The following is a 19,699-nucleotide window of genomic DNA, read 5'->3' as shown; positions in this document are numbered from 1 at the left end:
CTTAAATTAGAAGATGTACAGAATGGTTCCAAACAAACATGCAGTGACATAGCACACTCACACAGCTCCCTTTTCTTGGAGCTGGTGATGGAAATACTGACTGGTATAAATAGTCTGTGATGGACTTGTGGCAGCTCTGGCAGTGATGCAGCAGCTCTGGCACAGTGGTTTAAGGTAAGGAACCTTAAACTGGATACAAATTGTACACCATATCAGAAAAGATCAAGTAATCCATGAAAACATTGTTTTTGGGTGTAAAAGGTAGTTTTATTCCCTTTTTGGGTACGGAACAAAGAAAAGGGGGCAAGGACTATTAACCGTTGAAAATGTACTTGACCAAAAAGAAGGCATGCGCAGGACCAAGGACAGGGTTGCAGGATGGGTTTCACTTCACTCTCCTTTCACATAGGATCGCGTACAGACGACTTCACCAAGAGTTAGTGTCTGTCAAAGAAAAACAAAAAAGCAAGACGAATCAGCAAACAAACGTGCCTGTGCACACATGTTATCTCCTAGAGTCAGCTATTAATACAGGCAGCATCCCATCAGCAAGGTTCATCAACTGCTGACACAGACAAAAACAGACTGTAGTCAGAATCCCTACCAAACATGCATGCTGGTAGTACTCACCAGTGTGAGATTGTTGCCGTTGACTTCTCGGACCAGTGTCGTCTCTTTGCCATCCCATTTCTGAACATGCACCAACTTGCCTCCATCAATGGTCACCAAAGACTGAAACACAAGGAGGGTCGGTCAAAAAATAAATAAATAAATAATAATTATATATATATATATATATATATATATATATATATATATATATATATATATATATATATATATATATATATATATATATAAACACATTATATATAAATGTATAGTGTGTGTGTACTTATATATATATGGATTTAGCACTTGCACGCATTACGGTGATGTAATAAAAATGCATCACATTGCAGTTCTTGCATGTACCTTCACTTTACGGTCATCTGCAGTTGTCTCGTCAAACTCTTCTTCCAGTTTGAATTTGATCTCTGTGGTCTTGAAAGTGCTGACTGTCTTTAGTGTGATGACATCCCCTTCCAAGGAAATTATTGTGGTGGGTTTGGTCATGCTGCCAACCTGCCGTGTTGCAAAGCCCACACCTAATACACACAATGTACAAAGAAACCTGGTCACACACACACATTCACTGCAATACAAAGATCACAAAATAATGCTGTTAACAGTTACAAGGCCTTGTCCATAGAGGACTTTCTGCACTCCAGTAGAGTATGCATCAGTGTTTAGCTAATAACAAACGTAGTTGAACAATTCCCCCCTCCACAGTTAAGGCACAAAATATAAACACTTCTGTATACTTAAAGGATCACATGTTCAACTCTCGCAGGAAATACTTCTCACAGACAGAGCCTAAGGCTAAACTGGCCAATACAGTCGCTCTGCCTCGCATTGACTTACACCACCCCCCGCTAACATTCACGTGTTAATCATGGGTGAATGTGTCCCAGCAGATGACCAAACTCTGGAACGGTCAGAACGGTCAAATCAACAATTCCAGGCTTGCACAGGCGGAGAGCGTAGTCTGCTAATATTGATTTGTTCTGTAAATACAGTGGGTCAGTGTGGACGGAGGGTGACATTGACCTCTGACACAAATCTGAATTTCGAATTTAGTTTAGCAAGTTTAAAAAGAACCCCCTAAACGCCGGCCACGCCCCAGACCCGCCCCAGACCCACCCCAAACACCCTTCACCCAGTCCCCGGTCATTGCCACTCTCTCTTAGAACCCCTTCCCCCTCATCGGCCACCCCCACCCCTTATACACTAGATCATCTCAACAAACGTCTATTGTGTGCTTGCGACCGTGTGAGCAGAGGCGGGGCAGTGCTGCGAGCTTGGACGTGTCGGGCCTAAATGTTACCTTTCTCCAGAATAAGAGTCAAGTCAACGCAGGCCAACTTGAAACACTTGCCGCACAGCATAACCGAACTCTCACGGTACACTTCAAATATGAAAGCTGAAACCTACAGGAGATGGAGATGCGTGTCAATGGGAACGGGTTAGATCAGTCAGTGTGGCGCTGATTACTCTACAAGCTGTTTGGAAACGGCCCGTCTCTGCACACACGTGGTACAGCAGCGCGATACATGTAATCGAGCCAGCAACTGTAAGCATGGCTGAGGGATCCTCCCTGCACCACACGCGCTTGCACCTGCAGACGCACACTGCGTCCAGTTTTCAGCAAAAAATAACTGTGCGTTCGCCTTTTTAATGCTCTCAGCACCGTACCGGACCTCACCTCCGCGTTTTAGACACGCAATAGCGACAGCACGCGCGCTCAAGCACCTGCTAGCGCTCACACTCATACTCACCGAGAGCCTTCATGTAGTCGTCGAAATTCTTGCTCTCCTTCAGGTTCCATGTGCCAACGAAAGCCTCAACCATGGTTTCTGTCGCGCGAAGGGGGAACGCAGAGCGAGAACGAACGGCAAGAGGGAGAATGAACGAGCGGATAATGGGAGACAGAATATGAGAGAAGGGGAGCCGAGCTCGTGCAATCTTACTGGCCGATTTATACCGGCTGTTCGTGACGTCAGCACAACGGCCTGAGAAGAGGGCGGGGTGATGGAGGAGGTAGGACGAGAGAGAGAGAGAGAGAGGGAAAAAAAGTGAAAGAAAGAAAGAAAAAGATGGGGGGGGGGGGGTGTATGGGAGCTGAAGGGAAGAATTAAGAGAAGAAGGGAAGGAGCACAACAACAGCTGTATTAACAGTGGCCACAGTGGCCGTGCTTGAGAGATAGGCAGAGAAAGAAAGATTGTTCGCAGAGGCCTGCAGCAAAATGTCTAGCCTATAGAGATAAGACGTTTCAAGGCTGGGGGGAAAAGGAATGTGGAGGAGAAGAGTGACTGATTTAGGGTCAAGGTCAAACAGTGTCAGGCAAAATCTCTTTTCCATCTGCCTCATTCTCCTCCCACTCCGCTCTGCCCTCTCTCTCCATCTTTCTTGACCTCAAGTCAGGGTATTTGTTGTTTCCCACCATCAGTATTTTAGGACAGTGTGTTTGCTGCTCAGTTCAGTGTAGGGTAATTGCTGTCCACGTGGTTGGTCTTACACACTCCAAAACACTCAGCAGGTAACATTACACCTCATGATATAGTCAGCCCCTCCTCAGAAGCATGAGGACGATTTTACAGACCAGGCAGCTGATCCAATGAGAGCAACTGTCCTCTCTTTCTCTCTCTCTCTCTCTCTCTCTCTCTCTCTCTCTCTCTCTCTCACTCTCTCTCCATGTCTCTCTACCAATCTGTCTCTATGTTGACCTTTTTTGTGTTAGAGTGCAGGTAATGCTTTGTTGTTGTCATTACAAAGTCTTAGGTCTGAGTGTAAGCTTCTGTATTATTTGTAGTGGACACTGTTATCAGAAAGCAGATGTTGGGCTGTTCACGGCCATTAGCAAACATCTGATTCCTGTTTGTTCCTCTTGGTCAACAGTTTCCTGCTGTGGTCAACTAGTGTTGAGCTGAAGGAATTAATGGTGGTTTCTATCATGAGTCTGCTGTAAGAAATATGGAGAGACACCATGCCTATAGAAATCTAAGCATCTAAGCAACTCTGCAAATACAACTGAGCCTCTAGTTATAGAGCAGTACTATGAGTAATTGTAGTAACACGTAACACACTTAAGACATCACAGTCTACTTCAATCCTGCCCACCATACTCACTATGATGTGTCAAATATTTTAAGGATGATCTAAGACTGTGGTGTCAAAATTAATTCCTGAAAGGCTACAGCTATGTAATGCTTAGTGCTTTCCTGCTCTTGCAAACTTTATTCTGTTCATGAGTTGCTTTGGTGTGTGCAATTTAAAATGATAATTTTTGTCCTTTATAGTGTAATGTATGAAACAGAGCTGACCTCACATGAGCTCTCTGCTGAGCTAAAAGGTATAAATCTAGAAAGAAGGCCCAGTTCAGAGCAGATTAAAGCCAGATACAATGTAACAGGCCTGAACACACTGTGTAGATAAACTCTACACTAGTGGGGACTTATAGGAATTTCTGAGTTCTTTTTCCCCAAAGACAGTCACGCCTTATCTTTCATGCTCAGGATTTTCTAGCAAAAAGATTCTTGTTAGGAAACTCTTGCACAGTTGAACACTTACATATCCATATACAATCCTGTGAAAAAGTATTTGCCCCTTTATGCATTTTTGTCATACTTGATTGTTTCAGATAATCTGTCTACTTTTATTCTTAGACAAAGGTAACCCAAGTAAACATAAAATGCTATTTTCAATGATGATTTCAATTACTGAAGGAAAAATGCTGTTCAGCCCTACCTGGTCCAGTGTGAAGCAGTTAACTAAATTCATTTCACTATTCGATTTAACTTCACTAGCCACACCCAGACATGATCACTGTCAGACCTGTTGTATCCAAACATCATTTAAATAGAACCTGTCTGTCAATGTGAAGCAGGCTATAGGGTCTCAAAAAGCAGCACATGATGTCACATTCTAAAGAGATTCAAGTACAGATGTGAAACACATTAAAATGTGAAAATGTGAAAGTCATTAAAATCTACCAGTTTGGAAAGGGTTACAAAGTCATTGCTAAGGCTTCTGGGACTGCAGCAAACTACAATGAGAGCCATTATCCACAAATGGAGAAAGCTCGGAACAGCAATGAACCAGGAGTGGCTGTTCTACCAAAATTTCACCACGAGTACATCCAGAACTCATCCAGGTGGTGACAAAGGAAGATATACAAACATTTCTACATGACTCCACAATAAGAAAGAATCTGGGCAAAAAATGGCAACATGCAAGGTGTAAGCCACGGCTGACCAAAAAGAACACAAAGAGATAAAGCTTGTGTGCAGATAAGCAGGTCCACCTCTGATTGGCTCAAAAGAAACAAAATTAAGGTTTTGGAGTGGCTGAGTCAAAGTTCTTTTGACCTTAAATGGGCTAAAATCCCTCCATGTTGCTGAATTAAAACAATTCTGCAAAGAAGAATGACCCAAAATTCCATGATGTAAAAGACTTATCGCTAGTTATCACAAAAGTTTGATTGCAGTTGTTACTGTCAAGGGTGGCATAACAAGTATAATAGTTTTGGTGGAGGCAATTACTTTTTCCCATGGGTGATGTACATTTAAATAAATCTTTACCTTCACTAATTGGAATGATCATTTAAAACTGCATTTTGTCTTTACTCATGTTGTATTTATTATATATTAAAATAAGTTGGATGATCTGAAATATGCAATATTAAATATATGCAAATGTCACAAATTAGCAAAAATAAAAGGAATCGCGTGAGGGGCATATACTTTCATAGCACTGTAGTTCAAATTTCATCTGCATATCATTTCCTAGCCTTTTTCTGTTATCTGGCATATTGCCACATTATAGGCCAGTTTTCCAGACAGGGATTAAGCCTAGTCTTATACCAAATTTGTTTTAGTGTAGATTTAGGCTTAATCTGAGTCTGGGGAACTAGGCCATCATTCTATTGATTGTTCCTGACAGGGTTTTATACTTTCAGATTGTAGATGGTTACTCTGCAGAGTTTTAGCAGGCTTAAAACCTCCACAAGGAAGCGCCATTAGCAGCCAAATTGCTTTTGATGCTTCATTAACAGCAGTGCTTCACATCAATGACATTATAGGTTAGTTTCTCACCCTGAGGCAGAGGGGAAGGAGGTGATAAAAGGTTAACCTCAGTGATTTAATCAAATTAGCCAGGCAAACTGCACAACAAAATGTTCGTTTGAAAAGTTTGAGCATAACTGTTTTTATATTTTTTAAATTTGTGAATAATTGTTTTTTCAGGCTATAACATTGGTGTAGAGTCAGAATTGAGTGTCTTTTTTTGGTTGTTGTTAGCCTTGTAGCCTTTAGCAGGCTAACTTGCAATCTAGCAGAGTAAAGTAAGGAAGTGGTCTCAGCAGTCTTGTTAAGAGACGGAGTAGTTTGCAATATGAAATATTAAACATTTTAAAGAAGTTTAGTGATAAGGCTAATAAATAACTTTTCCTGACTGATGGTAATAGATAGTGATCACATCCACTGCATAACACACATATGCTGTTGGTACAGTTTTATAAAGTTGTCATAAGTGGTTTGTGATTAGTGACAGCTGCAATTTTCACTTTAGTAGTAATTTGATATTATGGTTGTTAGATGAAATGCCATTTTTCTGTTTGTATGAAGTGAAATGCCTTCATACTCACACTGCAGGGTAAATTGTCAGTATATATGTGTGATATTTAATAAGCAGACTACTACTACTGCTGGCTCATTCATAGGCCTCCATGTGTCTTCTCCAGTTACTTCAGTTTACTACTGCCAACTCAACACAGAGTACACATACTTTCACATAAGTTACAAAAGCTGCAGAGATGTAGACGCTGTATACTGTATATGTTGCAAAATACATCACATTGTTTAACCATATTGATAAAATACTTCAAACAGCCAAATTACTCCTCATGCCTCATGTCTTTTGTTTAATTTATCAGTCTCTTTAATCAAACACAAATGTGTGACTAAATACTGAGGTCATGTGTTTGACATGTGACACAAACAGGTGCTGAAGAGGGACAGAGTGAGTATCTGAGAATATGACCTCAAGGAAAAGAGGTGAGAGGTGAAGCTCATTTTTGGAAGCCTGTAGAAATGTCTAGAACTCCTCTTAGGATTACAGCTGTAGTGGTAGTAGCGGTGCTTGTATCAGGTTATTAACAGGCCTCACACTTCTTTCCATTCAACATCTTTTCTCATAGTCACAAAGGGTCATGCAGTTGTGTGTGAATGAACATGCTTATTGACGCATGTATATGCATTCAGATTTGTGCTCTCTGCTACATGTGTGTGGTGCCCTCTGGAGGTGACACAAGATGCAAAGACTGCGAGGTACAAATGCAAATGCACACTACCAAAGCAAGCACACACACACACACACACACACACATTGTTGGGATGTGATAATACCCAGTTCACAGCAGAAGAAAGACAGACACAAAAGGGAAGGCTTTTGTTAGTAGTAACCATGGAAATGCACCCATGCAGAGAGAGAAAGAGAGTCCAATGGACAGAATGAAAAGTATTGGGATGTTTTGCATGAACTGTGCCTGAAACTGCAGAGACTGAGGTGGAGAGAGCAAAAACAAAAAAATGGGAAAAGCAGATGGAAAGCATTTCAGCTTCAAATTGCCTTCATTACAGCTGCACATCTGTGGCTGTGGTTTGTGGTGAAAAAAATGCAAACACACAAAATAAGAGAGTAGATTTTGGAGCCCACACATTTACCATATTTGTTCAAAGGAATCTACATTTTTGTTGGCGCTTTGCTGAGTGTTTATAATTGTGGATGCCTGAATTCCATTTGGAACTGAGTGGACCAAGACTGGCTGGATGTGCACAGTTTCTATGAAAAAAAAAAACCCACAAAACAAATGACTTCTATTTTTTATGTTCCTACAGTTAATTGATTTGTGATAAAATGACAGGTTTGTATTTCATTTCCTGAATGAGCTCGTTCCACTGCAGTGAGTTTGAGGCTGTTGCAAGTCAAATTAACTTCTTTAAAGCATCATTTAGTGTTTTCTCTGCGCCAACACACCTGATTCAGCATATGAAGGTTTTAATAAAAATGGTATATACATGACTTGAATAACTGTGGTTCAGGAGTTGGGCTGTAGGCAGAGGTGAGTGAAGTAGCTTAAACATCTACTAAAACATAAAAGCATTGTTATTTTGGTGAAACAATGACTTAAGTAAAAGATGGTAGAAGTGCAAATGATGAAGGAGGGAAAGGAACACACCAACAAAAAGTGACATTAGCTTGGGTGTTGCAATATTACAAATAGACAAATCAAGTAGACCAATTTGTACTCCTGTCATCTTAAATGCATATAATACAAAAAAAAAAACAGTTAAAGAGTTACAAAGAGTTATGAGACAAGAGTAATATCTTAAAACAGTTTTATATGGTGTAACAAGCAACACTAAACATCATTATTTTTTGTTTAAATGTGCCTAAATGGGTAATGTGTTTTGGGACATAAGCTATAAAAGTGAAACTGAAAATCATATTTTGGAAAATAGAAATCGCAAAGTAATGTATGTGATTTGGGCTCGGATATGTTTTTATGTTCTTGACCATGAAAACATTTTGAAAAACTGTTGGAATTTCATTCTGTTCAGTTGGTTGCATGCCTGAAGTACTTTGCCTTTTCTTATACCTCTTAGATTTGAGCATTAGACTTAGGACCCTAGAGCCATTACATTTAGTAGATCATTTTGTCTTATGTATTCTTGCTTCTCTCAACAAAATAACACAGCATGCTATCTATAGCATATAGATAGATAGATAGATAGATAGATAGATAGATAGATAGATAGATAGATAGATAGATAGATAGATAGATGCATACATACATACATACATACATACATACACACAAACCTGTCTGCAATAGCAAATGTAAAGAGGAACAGCTATCAGCTCTGCCCTTGCCTGTGTCCTTTCAGTGGACATGGCAGAGTTATGATAGCCTATCAGTGCATGCTTCATTGTGTGTGTGCGTCGAGCGCGTGAGCCAGTACTTTAGTACTTTAGCGCTCTGCATTTAAAGAGGTGGACGGTTACTGTGGAGACGCTCGTGCATCAGGATGTGTCGTATCCGGTAGCGTGAGCTCGTCCCGCGGTCTAGAAGATGCGCGCTCCCGATATTCCCGTGTTACCTGACGTGTAAGATCGGACCCCTTCGATAGCTCGTTGCGTAAGACTTTATCCGATACAAGGTTTGAAAGGAGAAGTTTGGTCCGAGTTTATTGCTTCGTAACGAAGTTTCTTACCTGATGGCCCTCAGTGTGTGTGGCCGAGGAGCTGGAGAAGAGCATGACCCCTCTGTGGAAACAACGCCTGGAGCCTCAGCCTGCAGGACACTCGTGGAAAGTGGCAGGTAACTTTCATACAAAGATGGAAACGCATCATCTGCACCATTTTAGCACTTTGTGGTTATTCTTTAAGCCCACCTAGGCCATTTCTAAAATATTTGTAGTTTTGTCTGCCATTGCTTTTCTTTTCTTGTGTGGCAGAACAAAGTCCTTTGAAGGTTTATTTTCAGATACTAAAGAAGAAGAGAGCGGACATGTCTGCTTTGATTGGCTTCACTGTCACTGGCTTCCCACAATTTAGCTTATAGTTGTAAGAAGTTCACTGGGAGGTTTTGTCTGAGTTGTTGGGATGTTTTTTTCCTGTGTTGCAGCTTCATTAAAACCACACAATGTAAGAGACCCTGTCCGAGTCTGGAACAAGACATAGACGTAGCCTGTCTGTCCAGCTCCCTCTGGCAAAAACATTGTACTTATTTTTTTCTTTAGTTGGGTGTTTTTGATGGTTTAGTTTTTAATGCTGATTTGAATATGAAGAAGTACAATAACATGTTTAATTGACATACTGAATTAGTTTGGTTTATCACACACGCACACACACACACACACACACACACACACACACTGCTGCGTCTTGTGTAAGCAGATCCGACACGATCAGATTTGGTCCTTTTCCGTTCCCCTGGAGTGTGAGGTGCTATCTGAGAATATACTGGCTCAGAGCAGCTTCTCGTCATGCACCTGCACTGAATTATTAAAGCTGTGCACTTCCTCCTTCATTCCCCAGGGTGCTTTTTTTCCCTGAATGCAATGCTGAGACAAAGCCTTTTTTTTCAGTACAGGAAATTCAGAAACATCATCTAAATCATCTTCCAGGTGAGGAAGGCAGGCAGCTTTAACAAAGGTAGCACAACTCTGTGACCTCTCCTCCAAGGAGATGTAGATTTAGCAATATGACTGTCATAAAGTGTTCAAAAGAACCACACCTACATATGAGCTGGATAAAACACAGCTTTTAATTGACTCCTACACTGTTTATTTGCGTCTGGCCCAACTTAAAAGGTGTTAATTCAGTACTAACGGTGTTAAAGGTTTGAGGTTTGATGTAGTCTAAAATTCAACTTACATACACACCTAATATAGTCAGTCAAGACGTGTTTAATGTCAGAGGGTAGATATGCCCCGGAGCTTCAAGGGTAATATAAGTAACAGATAATGTAAGCATGTACATCACTGATTAGCATAAAGCAAACTGCATCATTGTCATACACTTGCCTCAAACTGCTCGGTTCTTAAGTGATCTCAAAAATACTTTTTGTGTGGTTTGTTACCAATAAAATGGACAGTAGAAACAGTCATAGAAATCATCCTGAAGCCTGATCATGTATCCTTTGGTTCTAGGGTAGTTTTCACTGGTGGAGCATGAACTTTCATTACTTGTTATTACATTAACCTTGTAACCCTAGTACAGAACAAAAAGCAATCTTTGAATACCAGCCATGTTTTGAATGATCAACCAGCAACCTGTCAGCAACCAAAATGTTAAGAAGAGCCATTTTGTTGTTTCAACAAAAATCAAACCATCTTGGGAGCCACAACATTGTATTTGTCCAGTCTCAGTGTGGGCTAATGTACCAGTATGGGACAAAAAATATAAATGAAAATGTAGATTTACTTTGCTCTAGTTTAAGCTGTGGCTGAGCTATAGCTGCTTTTCCCACATCTCTGGTAGGAAACTCTCCCTCAAAAGTAGAATAGTTTCTTGCAAAATGTTTTTCAACATTCGACTTTAACTCCAGCATTTAAGGCCATTTATTGTTAAAACTCTGCTAGAAGGATCAGCAAAGTTTTATTTTACTGCAAAGGAGGATTATTGTACTTATACCTAAAAATGTAATTCTGCTGTGGAGCCACAACAGGGTAGTAAAAGTGTCACTTGCAGCTCAGGAGCCAGCTGTTAGCCTGGTAAAGGGAAATTTGTCCAAACTGTGCAAAAATCACAATACTGTTCTATAATTTAAACACTGAAGTTTTATACGTGAGCTCAAGTTTGTCTGTATGTTTCAGATCAGAGAGCTAGACTTCCTAAATGCCCAAATGCTGTTCCTCGGCACGTTCAACCCTCATACACATTTGGCTCTAAGAGCCCGAAACATGCGGTGGGCTATAGACACTTGGAAAGTGCTGTGATTGGCTCATATGGATGGGAGGAGGTGCAAAGAGCAAGTGGCTACCATGGACGGCATGCAGAAGCAAGTCCAGTGCGACCACGCATCGTGACAGTGGTTCGGCCATGTGGTGAGCACGACTTGCGTAAGATCTCTCTTCTATTAAACCGGCGGGCAGTGCTGACATTTGAGCTGCTCATAGCTGACGTATCAGAAGCACTTGGTTTTCCCAGTTGGAGCAATGGCCGTGTCCGCCGCCTCTTCAGTCCATCTGGTCGAGAGATTCGCAGCCTCTCAGACTTCTTCCACTTTGACCATGCCTTTCTGGCCTTTGGGAATAGTCGTCCATCCCTTGGAGAAGTACAGTCTGCCCTGGAGGAATTGTATCCTGACAGTTCAAGCTACCGTGAACATTTGCTGAGGTTGTGGGAGCGGATCTTAAGGCCTAAAGCAGCCAAGGCCGATAGTGGTTTCCAGGACGATGACCTCCAGCTCAACAACTCTCTAAATGTAGCCCTTGAGCCACTGGTTACTCAAATAGCAGCCAACAATTTGCAGCCAATCAGAGCACATGTTAGACAGAAGGAGAAAGGTAGGCGAGAGAGGCAGCGAGGAGAGTGGGAGCACTGGAGAGGAAACCTTAAAGCTCAGACTAAAGATGAGAAAGGGACAGAGAGGAAAAAAGAATCTGTTTACTGTCAGAGCTGTAGAGGGGCTGGTGCACCTATTCCCCCAATTGGAAACAGACAGTGTGCTAAATCTGAGAGGTCTAATAATCATAGCAAAGTTCCTCCATCCCAGAACAGCAGGGTGGGAAATCCATCACAGCAGCATCAAAAGACTGAAGTACAACCAGACAATCCAAATTCAGTCAATAACTCAAATGCCCTTCAAAGTGTCCTCAGTCCTGAGACCCAAACAGAAACACCTCCTGAGCATGAGAAGCCCAAAGTAGAAATAGTGGCTCAGCAAGACTGGCAGCAAAAGCTTCCACCTGACGGTGTTGAGGTTTCCCCAGAAGAAATCGAGCACTACTATGACATTGGCTGCGTGGTAGGTGTAGGGAACTTTGCAGTGGTACGAGAATGCCGCGTGCGAGGCTGCACCCATACCTTTGCCATGAAGATGGTGGACAAGGCCAAGCTGCAGGGTCGTAGTCACATGATCCAGAATGAGATCGCCCTGCTGCGCAACCTGGCACACCCACGTCTGGTGCAGCTACTGTGTTCACACCACACAGACACACATGTCTACCTTCTGATGGAGTTGGTCACTGGTGGTGACCTGTTTGATGCTATTGCCCAGAGCGGGCGATTCAGTGAGCCGTGTGCAGCCCAAATGATCAGAGACATCAGCCAGGCTCTGGAGTACATCCATAACAAGAGCATTGCACACAGAGACATCAAGCCTGAAAATCTTCTGGTAAGACATACATAAACAAACTGAATGTTTTATGACCGGCTGATTACAGCAAATTATAGTCTGAAGTCATCAAAGTTTTTTGTTTACTGTCTTTCTCAACCTGATGCAAAGGTCCAACGACATGGCAATGGAAGCGTCAATCTGAAGCTGGCTGATTTCGGATTGGCCATGGTGGTGACAGAGCCAGTGTTCACAGTTTGTGGCACACCAACTTATGTTGCACCTGAGATACTTGCTGAAACAGGTGAAGAGCTACCTTTTGATTTAAATAATTGGAATTGCATTTGGTTAATAGTGCCATTTCACAAAATGTTAAAAAACAAAACAATTTTTTCTTTTCCCCCCACTATTAGTAAATCATAGCCTCTTATGAGACAACATGAACCATAGCTCAGCACACACAGAAGAGTGCCAATTACACTGTTCTGTCTGTCTAATATAACAAAGAGGCATGCACTGTCATTCTCAAACCATGGATTTGACACTTCAGATAGGATGAAAAATGGGTCATACATAGTCAGCCCAATAATTATTATATTTATTAGCATTGTTGATAAAGATTTTGATGTATGAACCACTTCCAGTTTCTTTAGGGTATAAATATGAAGTGTCCCAGAGGCCGAATTTCCATAGCCATATGATAGTCATTCATTGCCATTCGACACAAAAATAGACCTTTCTGGCAATATGAAAAAAGAGACTGGTGTAAAAACAAGGATGGTTATGCAGAAACGTCCACCATCCCTACTGTTAAGCGTGGTATGAGCTAGGACCCTTGAGGATCTGCAGAGATTCAGGATTGAGGAGTCATCTCACATTCCTTGTTACATGTTCTCCAGTTTTATTCAGCATTATGGGAGAAGAGTTACTGCTGTTATTTTAGCAAAGGAAGGTCACGCTAAATAGTAAATAACAGTTATAGTAAATAATAAATTGCAGTAGTTCCAATAATTGTGCCACATGTGTTTTTTTTAATTATAAGGGTTTTGTTTTCTTGGACTAATTTTATTTCAGTTAAAGTTGAGATTTTCTCCAGATACTTTCAGTGTGATATAATTATCCACAGAGACATTTTTTCATTCTCTTTTTTTTAACCAAACTTTACCAAGACTGCCAATTATCATGCTGACAGTATATGTACACCTTACCAGCAGCAAGAGCACAGCCAGTTGTGGTCTTGTGGATTCCCATTTTGGAAACCTTCCGTTCTCAGCAATAGAGCCAAACTCAGCAGAACAGAGTCTTAGCCTCCAGGTTTGACCTACTTGGGAGGCTGCTATGCAAATAAGAATGTTTTATGCAATTTATGAAAAGCTCGTATAATTCAAGGCAAGAGGATTTCATAAAACCTTTATCATTTATTTTTTATGCAGATGGGTTGGTGTACAGGTCTCAGATCACCATATTATTGTCTTTTTTGTTTTTTATTCTGCTTATAGTCTTCAGCTGTGTGTCTTTTTTCTGTAGGATATGGTGTTGCCGTAGATAACTGGGCAATGGGAGTTATACTGTTTGTACTGCTGAGTGGGTTTCCTCCATTCCGCAGTCCAGACCGCAATCAGGAGGAACTCTTTTGTCTCATACAGAAGGGAGACGTCCACTTCCTGTCACCTTACTGGGACCATGTCTCTGAAGGTGTGACCCTGAAAAGACACCTGACTTTTACTAATAAAATGCATCTGCTCTATAACGTCATGTATGTTTTTCAGAGTACTGACAAATGTTTTTTTAGTGCAAGGCCCCCTTGGTGGATAGTACGTCACACTGCATCCCTCCCTCTCCAACCTCCCTTCATATTTGTACATATATTAGGAAAAACTACAGAAATATCTCAAATGAACAATTTGACTAATATTGCAGTAGACTCCATCCTGGGTGGTAAATCTTTATACAAGATATTAAATAGTCCTGAAAATGACACTAGATAGTCACACTAGGAGTGTATATAAAGAAGTGCTAAGGTAGACTTCTATTAACCACTGAAATTTCTGTGTTATGCAACTCTGTTATGCAGAACCATTCCGTTTGCAAGTGTTCAGTACCTCCCTGGTCACAGGTTGAGTTATTGTTTGTGCATGTGTCCATTGCAGGAGCTAAAGTTCTGATTAGGGCTCTGTTAGAAGTGGATCCTGCTACGAGGTTAACAGCCAGTCAAACTCTGCAGGACAGATGGCTTCTGCATGCAACATCACAGATTGACCACAAGGGGGACACAAACAGCAATAGCATCACAGTCAACAGCAAAGACCAACCCAAACCGGGCAGCAGAGAGGATAAGAGCAATCGGCCTCAACCGAACATGTTGAGAGACCAACAGACTCTTGAAAGTCCAGTACAAAGAAGAGAGGCCAGTAAAAATGGTCATGTACAAGACACATTAGCACAACAAACAGACAAACAACAAAGCAGTGCACACCTTCTGGACCTTCACAGCAAGCAGAACAGCACCCAGAATATACCAGAAAGGCCAACAATAAGCAGGAACAGCATAACGGACCAGATATCTTAAAACGCACATGAAAGATCATCTGATATTAGAAATATGCAGGATGCTCAGTAAGGCACGTGGAATTTAAGACCAGAACACAAAATTCCTCCAGATAAGACACCTTGACTTAAAAGAGAATTCCACCACTTTTTCTACATTTCGAAATTATTCAATCATTGAGATGTAAACACAGAAATTCAGAGTTGTTTGTGGAATTTGACTGTAGAAGTTTACAGTTGCAGTAACTTGAACCAGGAGTCACAATGTCCATAACACATCTACTAGCTCAGTGTTTTCAGTGCATGTCAGTGTTAATCATTTTGCTTTTCAACCATTGATAAACGGTTAAAAGGGCCTTTCAAAAGGAATGATCCTGAAGTTGGGCCCTCAACTAGTGAAGCAGCCGTCATATCTCAGTCAGAGAAAACCAAGAGAAACAAGCATAGACCAAAGCAAAGGGAATACAGCAGTGAGTAGCATGCACTGCAATGCAGTGAGAACACTGCCCTCTGTACTGTACACTTGGAGAATAAATATGTAGCTAAACCTATCAAATTTGGTAATTGCCAAACAAGATTAGCCATCTTCTTAGGTAAGTCAGAAAAAAATATATCAGATCAGTAAAATCTTCATATGTCTCACAGACGCTTTTGTGGTCGTTTTTGAGTGGGCCATGCAAAAGGATGGGAACCCCTGTGCTAGCCTTCTAGCCCTTTTTGTTTGCTATCCAAAATGACTAGGGAACCTACATTTGTATTTGAGTTTTATATGTAATGGTGACAAAGTTAAAATAGCAGTAAATTTGGGGAAAAAGCTTTCATTGGGTACAAGTTTGAACTTTGAAGAATATATTTTAGGCAAAATCATATCTCAAAACTTATATATCAGACAGCATAATCTTAACCATTTTGTGACGTTCTGTGAGGCAGCTTTTAGAGCATTAAACTCTTTAGACATCTGGTTCCTGTCACCATCACTGTGAACAAGTTTCTTTGAGCATTTCACAACAAGCTTCTCTGAATGATTATGTTTATATCTTAATGAGTTATGCAGAAATTTGGAAAAATCAGTAGAATTCACCTTTGAGGACAGTACATAATGTAGCACTGAATTAATATAGATATCTGAGCTCATTTAAACAAGGTCAGATTGTCAAGGATAGAGTCTCATTTAATTGAAATCCACCTTGCAATTTGTTTCACTGGTGCTGTAAGTTAAGTAAGCACCAGTATGGGAACTGTGCGCTGATGACCATATCTGATATTTAAGATGTGCGTATCTAATAATACTATTGTATAAACATTTGTAGAATCTGGGACTAGACGCCCCAGATTAGCATAATGGAGAAATGTAATATGTAATATGTAACCATTTGTAGTTGGTTACAAATGCTGTAAAATTAACAAAATGCAGATTTTGTAGTGCAGTAGTTCAGCGCAACCTAAACCAGAGTACAAAAAATGTGTCACAAACATTGGTTTGAAATATCAGACAAATCTATCCAACGCCATTATTAGCATTATAAGCAAATATCTGTTGATAGTCATATGATTCTGATGATTGTGCATTCCTAGAAAGAGTGCATTGATCTAATGTAAAACGCTATTCAAAACATTTCTCACTAAAACAAATTAATTAGTTAAAGCAGCTACTTGCTCCTTACAGTCCACTAATAAACCAAGGCATATTACTTGGAAGATGAAGAAACTACACTGTGTAGGCCTATTCATTGTAGAGTTGTGCTAATAAGAGGGAAAGAGAGAATCTGTGTATAAAACCATTCCTTTCATTTCTTTTCATGTAAACATACAAGGAGTGAGTAGTGAGAGTACCTAGTATATGTAAAAGGAGCTTTTTGTTCTCACCACTGTAAGAACCCAAAAAGTGGAGGTGGGGCCTGCTCTGTGTAACCTGAGTGCCAATGACAGTGTGGAAAGAAGGTAGCCATTTAAGGCCCATTAGATGTCCAGCTGGTTAGAGTCAGTCATTACAATGTATCAGTAGCCCTGTTAGTAGTCCACGTCTACGTAGATCGAGAATTTCTCTTTCTTTCACTTAAATCATTATCATGGCATTGCATATCTGTACATGAAGGATATGTTTTCATTTATCTGTTATTTTTGTATTAATAAAGGATCTATCAAGAGCTTTGTGTTAACAGTGGATGAAACATTTAGCAGTGCAGGAATGACTATTAAGTGTCTGTATTAGGTATTTTTATTTGTACTGACACACTGTACTTACACAGTAACACAGTAAGAGATTAGAATACAAAAGTCTTATTTCTAAACATCCCTACTCCTTGAATAAAAACACCATTAGGTATGTAAAGTTTACTCTCTTACACTGCATAATGAACCTTTTATCGAAGAAATGCTGGAAAATGTATTGCAGTTATATACTTACAGCACTTCCTCAGGACCTTTATTTACCAAAATGTGGATTGTCTTACATAACTTGCTTTACAAGCACTACATTGATAAAACATGTAAAACCTGTTTTTTCTTTAACAAACGCTAAGAAACAGTCCAGTCATACTTGTCTGGGGTTCCGCTTCTTGTCAAGTTTATAACTAATTATAATTTCTAAGTTCTGATAGGCCATAACACTTTTCTCCCCTAAGAGTTAACATTGGCTTTCCCTCTAACTCTTGCAAGGTCTTTCATTATTAGATATTACGTTAAAGTGATCATTAGAACAGAGCACAAATGATTGAGGGAGTCTCTGATGTAATATCATTGGAAACAAACATCATTCATATGTTATCAGAAAGCTTACACATATCACCCACTTCCTGATTACACCTTAATCTACTGAAGTTAAATGTAAACATATGGAACAAAACAGAAGCGAATACTTCTCTTTTAATATTGGCACTTCATTAATGCTAATGTTTGGTGTACCTGTGTTTTGCAATCTTACATATGATGAACGCTTGAACATAAAATTTTAATTTTATGAGGTCAGGGGAGGAATATTCATCTCTAGACAATTTTATGCAAAAAAAGTGGCTGAGAGGATTTAATGGTCAGAAAGAAATGTAGAATTCAAAGCAAATGAATCACTCCAGGTGTTCAAAATCCTTAGAAATCATATTCAGAAATGAGCCATCTGCTCCAATTTACATAGGTAAGCATAATTGCAGAGGGTCTAAGATATCAGCAATTCTGAAATGCATTGCAGTAATTTCTCCGTTACTATAATGTTCTGGGTTCAAACACTTCCAGAATTTGAGAGATCTGGTCTGTAAGTCAGTAAACCTTGGCCTCCTCAGCTTTCTCTGTAACAAGCTGACACATTTCTATAAATAGTTTGACTAAAAGAGAACTATTTTACTACAACAGAGTTACATTCTACAATTATACATGTTCAGTTCTAGGTTATGTGTTTTAAATCAAGACGTGTCATGTTTTACCACTGATTCACATATGAATAGGCTAATTCTACTCCAGTGTGTCTAGTGTAGCCATTTTAGTAATTTTGTGCAAATGGAGAAGAACAAACTGGGTCACTATGTCAAACAGTGAAAGCACTGGTAGCATGTTGATTTTAATGACTTTGACTTGCAATAACCTATTTACTACATGTTATCTGGGTTATTAATTATATTTTCACATTAGAAGCAAGATTCACAACATTTGAGACCATGGTTAAAGGGAGATTTTTGTATAATTAATTAATTAAGATTGAAAGTTAAAGAAGGCAAAGTCATTCAGAGTGGTTTGGTGTGTAGGTATATGGTTTATATAGGTTGTGGAGGGTGTTGTGAGGCAAAATAGTCCAGAAAGAAAGCTTATTTTTCAGTTTTAACACTATTTTACTATTTATCAACATTACACATAAAAACTCAGAAGACGTGTAGGTTCACTTGTGCTGCACATCTTGGTTTCTACTTTCACTGTTGTAAAGAAATGCAACAGTTTTCTACATCTTTTAATGTCAGAACAACTGTTTCATCAACTGTGCAGACACAGTTTCAGCCACACCCAGAAATCCTTAAACAACCTTTTTACACTAGGTTACTATTCCAGTCACTTTTACACATATAACACTATTAAACTGTGCCTTTTTAAGGCTGAGATGTGGCCATCCCCCAAACACCCAGAGGGTCACTCTCTGGTTTCACTCAAGTAAAGAACTGAAAGAAATGCAGTAAGCTGTTGGAGCTTGGCTGTCATTACAGGAATCTCACATTAACATCTGTTCCTCACAATAATCTCTATTATTTAGCAGGGCAATGTTCTAATGCGCTTTTAGACCAGCTATTCCAAACAGGACAGACTGTGTTTGTATGAGAAAAAAGGTGAAACAAGCAAAAGGAGGAGGGAAAGATCCCTTTTATCAGGTATCCAGTAAACAGCTTCTTCTGCTTTATAGGAAAGTAGGTGCTGTTCTTAAAAAAAAAAACAGATGTTGTGGTCGATCAGCAACCAGTTGTTTTCTCTGATAACACGAGGGGAGACGCCTATAAATGACGTTGCCATTTTGTCGCATTTCGGTGTGTGGTCACCTTTCAGTGGCTCTCACTCACAGAACTCCACTGACCCGCAGGAGGCCGCTGCGCATGCGCGGCGCGCAGCTCTTTAAATCCCCCCAGTCATCTGATGAAACACAACATTCACCACAGCCAATCAGAGCGGAGCGGGGGGGGCGAGGACTGGCGAGCCAGCCATAACAACTAGGGGCAAAACATTCACTCATCGCCTAT

At 40.2% G+C, this 19,699-nt stretch overlaps 2 protein-coding genes across 2 annotated transcripts; one reads left to right on the top strand and one right to left on the bottom strand.

The window, feature by feature from the left end:
- Positions 1–245: 245 nt before the first annotated feature.
- Positions 246–2,562, bottom strand: fabp3 (fatty acid binding protein 3, muscle and heart). The gene is made up of 4 exons (XM_017695899.2): positions 2,379–2,562; positions 976–1,148; positions 631–732; positions 246–444 (listed from the first exon to the last, which is right to left on the bottom strand). Exons 1-4 carry the CDS (start codon positions 2,449–2,451, stop codon positions 391–393), a joined length of 402 nt encoding a protein of 133 aa, XP_017551388.1. The 5' UTR covers positions 2,452–2,562; the 3' UTR covers positions 246–390.
- Positions 2,563–8,664: 6,102 nt separating this feature from the next.
- On the top strand, positions 8,665–17,137 carry dclk3 (doublecortin-like kinase 3). Its single transcript, XM_017692978.2, has 5 exons — positions 8,665–8,981; positions 10,981–12,503; positions 12,615–12,747; positions 13,971–14,138; positions 14,594–17,137. Exons 1-5 carry the CDS (start codon positions 8,918–8,920, stop codon positions 15,010–15,012), a joined length of 2,307 nt encoding a protein of 768 aa, XP_017548467.1. The 5' UTR covers positions 8,665–8,917; the 3' UTR covers positions 15,013–17,137.
- The last annotated feature ends 2,562 nt before the right edge of the window (positions 17,138–19,699 follow it).

The sequence above is a fragment of the Pygocentrus nattereri genome, chromosome 27, assembly GCF_015220715.1.
Source record: "Pygocentrus nattereri isolate fPygNat1 chromosome 27, fPygNat1.pri, whole genome shotgun sequence".
Taxonomy (NCBI): Eukaryota; Metazoa; Chordata; class Actinopteri; order Characiformes; family Serrasalmidae; genus Pygocentrus; species Pygocentrus nattereri.
The sequence above is the reverse complement of the archived record's forward strand: the minus strand, read 5'-3'. Positions and strand labels throughout refer to the sequence as shown.